The 4377-nt window shown below is 32.4% G+C and overlaps 1 protein-coding gene across 1 annotated transcript; it reads right to left on the minus strand.

Annotated features, from left to right (window-relative positions):
- Nucleotides 1-855: 855 nt before the first annotated feature.
- Nucleotides 856-2730, minus strand: LOC107830893 (uncharacterized). The gene is made up of 4 exons (XM_016658569.2): nt 2514-2730; nt 2198-2389; nt 1423-1487; nt 856-1283 (listed from the first exon to the last, which is right to left on the minus strand). The coding sequence occupies exons 1-4, from the start codon at nt 2599-2601 to the stop codon at nt 1158-1160; spliced, it is 471 nt and encodes a 156-aa protein (XP_016514055.1). The 5' UTR covers nt 2602-2730; the 3' UTR covers nt 856-1157.
- Between the last annotated feature and the right edge of the window lie 1647 nt (nt 2731-4377).

A 4377-nucleotide genomic window follows, 5' to 3' on the forward strand; every position in this document is an offset into this window, starting at 1 on the left:
CACGTCTTCATTTCCTACCACCCCACGATTGTTGTCAGGGAAGAAAATCGTCCATGTCACCTAACATTTGGCCCAAGTCATCTAACATTTTGGGTGATAAACTCTTCCTTATTACATTTATTGTCATTATCTACATTTATTGCATGCTTCTATTACTATATTCATTGACAATTATTGAACATATGCTTGTCATTCATTGTTCTTGAGCACGGTCTTAACCTACTAATCCCCTTCAACCTTAGATCTAGAATTTATTATATTTAACTAGGATTCATCCTCTCTATTTTCTCAATAATTGATTTAATAAAAAGCTCAATACTTTTTGATCAAACATCTGTTTTGCGGTAAACTAAGACAAGCAGTGTTAAGTGAAGGCACTGAAGGAAGGGAGTCAAGGACCCAAAAAAATTACATTTCATTTCCATTCTTCGATCCAGTTAAATCTAAAAGTAATTTTAATTACCTCGCTGATAGTTGTGTATATGTAAACTAGTTAAGTGAGACACCTACGACAGAACAGATGGAAGAGTATATACTACTTATAAATCATGGTCAATTGTCATATCTAAGAAGAAGAAAAAGAAAGTTAAGATTACAATGATGTGTTCTCTGTTAATTGGCTGCTAACCCTCAAGATCGAGATGCTAATGATATAGCAGGAATAATATTTCTTTTAGTTTTTAGTTAATTATCTCTACAATAAATAGTCACTAAGCTAAACTGTCTCACAATAAAGTAAATATAAAATTCAATTACTGTAATTTCAGCCAAAAAGAAAAAATTGCAAGAATTTTTGCGACAAAAATTATTACAGCGTTGAGACCATGTGATGTTACAGTGTTTCATCAGCCCCATATTGAACTTTAATCATAAAATACTGTCACTCTGAGATTCTTAGCAGAAGTATTATAAAAAAAAAGATTTGGTCTTCCTGTTTTGACCAGTGTAACTGTTTAGAATATTAACGAATCAAAACACTGATCCTAGCATTTTATTAACTACATATTAGCACATCTCACGAGCTAAAAAAGACAAAACTATTACAATATGTCGATGTTAATACAAGGCACATGTTACAAACAAAGCAAAACTGGGTTAGTATCTAGTTTCCTATGGCAAAAATTTGTGGAGGTAAAACAAAAAAATTATTTTGGTTTTCAAGGATTTGATCCGTGGAAAGGCTGGTAATTGTTGATTGGAGGTTTGTGACGGGGTTTGCTTCCTGATCCTGGACCTCCACTATAGTCCTTGTTCATCATGTTCAAAGACTCACCATTATCACACTGCATCTTGAAATTAAAGGGAAAGGAAATTGAGAGAAAATAATAGCATAGAAATTAGTCAAACTAGTCTCAAACAATTAATAGTGTATTATTATTAAATTTATTACGCATAATTAACAGGAGGGTTAAGAACAGTAACCTGATCCTGATGATGTAAGTTCTTTCGTGAGTTACCAATTGGATTGGCTGAACCAATGTTGTTTCCTGCATTGTAAACGATAAAATAACCAAATTCAGAAGCCATTTTTTTGTTTTACCCTTCCTTATTTCCAGCGAACTAGCTAGTTTCACGAAATGCAACAACAAACAACAACAACCCAGTATAATCCCACTTAGTGGGGTTTGGGGAGGGTAGTGTGTACGCAGACCTTACCCCTACCCTGGGGTAGAGAGGCTGTTTCCAAATAGACCCCCGACATCCTTCCCCTCCAAGAACTTCCCACCTTGCTTTTGGGGAGACTCGAACTCACAACCTCTTAGTTTCACGAAATGCAAATTAAATAAATAATCTGATTGAAGAATTTAGACACTTCATGAAACGAGGCAGGTAAAAGAACGGATGCAGTAGAAAGAATTGCGATACTCTTGCACATAATGAGAATTTGAAAATTCTTCTGAAATTTTCTATTGGATACATACAAGTATACTAGTCTTTTTCACAAAGAAAAACAACAGCTAATTAGATCTAAAATGGCCAAAAAGATTCTCTTGAGTTAATTCTCTGTAGCTAACTCAGTTATTCTTAGGAGGGTGCGGTCTTGCCATGTGATAATCAGCATTAACAGCGACGAAACTTCCTTTATTGACCTTCGACAATGAATGGCTAGTATTCAATTTACTTGACAGTAAAACTCTCAACTTATTCCCCTGCCTTTTATGGTTTAAATTTCCAACAGAATGTGTTACACTTGCACCTGAATTCTTTGAATCTTCCTCTGTCTTGATGCTACCTTCCACTTTCTTCATATTCCTTCTTTCTATCAACATTTTTCTTCCATCCATTCTTCTAGTATTGAGTAATACCTTCTCCACACTCTGATGACTCCTAGCTAGTTCCATGGCAAAACCATTTTCTGCTTCACGGACCATAACAAAGGTTTGCTTAGCTGCAGAAGAGTCAACTTTTAATTAGATTTTCATAGGAAAAAGAAGGAATTAATCTGTTGATTTAGTAAAAATTAAACATTTTTGTGGACTGGGAACAAAAGGAAAAAAAAAAGTAGTACGTACCTTGGTCAGTATGAGCAATTGAAACCTTTATGGCTGGGAAAATGAAAAACAGAACAAGCATAAAAGAACTAAAACTTAAGGACACCATTTTGACTATTTCTTTTGGTAAGGGTATGTATGTTACTGATCTGCAACAAAGGAGAGGATGCACATGAAAGGAAAGTTGGAGATTTATAGAAAGCCCAAATTCCAAACCCAAGTCAAAGCTAGGGTTAGAACAACTTAAATTTTTGTCATTGCTTAAAAAAATACTCTCCAACGAGTACTTTCCTTTTTAGTCTGTTTCAAAATAAATGACACATTTCTAAATTTGGAAATAATTCAACTTTAAACTCTTTTATTTTACTCATTTACCCTTAATGAGAAGCTTTTATAGACACACAAATAAAAAGTGGAAGATGGTCTTTTCTTGGTAGTAGATTAATTTACCGGGATGTTAGGGAAAAGGGTTATGATTGCGTGGAATGGAAGATACAGTTGTCTGCCGCCATGCATGCTACGAGGATTAGTCTGTTTTGTTGGCCTATATATCTAGCCCTTTAACTAGAGTATTATCATTTTTAGCCCACATCAGAAATTATTTATATTTGATAGCCGAAAAAATGTATAAAATTTAATATAATTTTTGTATATAACATACATAATGTATATATATATATATACACAAAAAATATACAACTTTTTTATATTTTTCGGCTATTATTTTTACAGCAGTTATATATTGTTATTTTTCCTTCATTTTTCACGCACTGATCCCTTACTTCAATTTAACGGTACTAGCTTTTTCATTTTAAAACTAATACTCCCTTCGTTTCAATTTATGTGAACCTGTAGTTTAAGAGAAGAATGAAGACTTTTAGAATTTATAGTTCTAAACAAGTCAAAAAGGGACCCAGAATATTTATGTTGTTATAAAAATTTCTCGTTAAGAATAAAATTGTAAGTTTAAGCTAAATTGTTTCCAAATTTAGAAAGGGGTCATTTTTTTTGGAACAGACCAAAAAAGAAATAGGTTCACATAAACTGGAACGAATGGAGTATTAAGGAAGAAGCTAGGAGTGGGATTGTGACACAAATAGCCCGTCAGATTCAATTTTTACTTTTTTTAGTCGGTATATATAGATTATGTACATAATTATGCATATATTGTACATAAATTGTATGTATATTATATATTCGCCGGCTATTTATAGTTTAAGAGATTAAGTGAACGACTATTTGGGTTAATTCTTCCTATTTTATTTTTTTAACCCTTGATTTTATAAGCATACTCTCTCTTGAGTCCTATCTCAAGATATTAACCGTTGATTTTATAAAAGTAGTATATTTATTGGCCTTTTTCAAAAAGTAATTGTGAATTCGGCTGGCTACTTGGTCATTTGGGAATGGGGCTTTTGGGAGTGTAATTTATAACTCGGGATTGTTACACAAATAGCCAGCCAGATTTAATCTTTATTTTTTTAGTCGGTATACATAGACTATACATAGTTATATATATATTTTATATGAATTATACATATATTATATATCCGTTGGTTATTTTAAGTTTAAGAGATTATGTGGGCGGCTATTTGGGTCAAATCTTCTTTTGTTTATTATTTACTCCCTCCGGTTCACAATAAGTGACCAATTTGATTTTTCATTTTCGTTCAAAATAAGTGTCTAGTTATGTAATCAAGAAAGAATTCAATTTATTTTTACAAAATAACCCCTATGTATATATCCCTAAAAAGTTTTCTTAACCCTCAAATTAAATGTTTAATTAGGGGTAGTTTAGTCATAGTAAGTAATTTATATAGAATTTAGTATTTTCTTAATGGACGTGCTAAAAACAAATTGATCACTTATTGTGAACCGGATAGAG

Source organism: Nicotiana tabacum, chromosome 6 (assembly GCF_000715075.1).
Source record: "Nicotiana tabacum cultivar K326 chromosome 6, ASM71507v2, whole genome shotgun sequence".
Taxonomy (NCBI): domain Eukaryota; kingdom Viridiplantae; phylum Streptophyta; class Magnoliopsida; order Solanales; family Solanaceae; genus Nicotiana; species Nicotiana tabacum.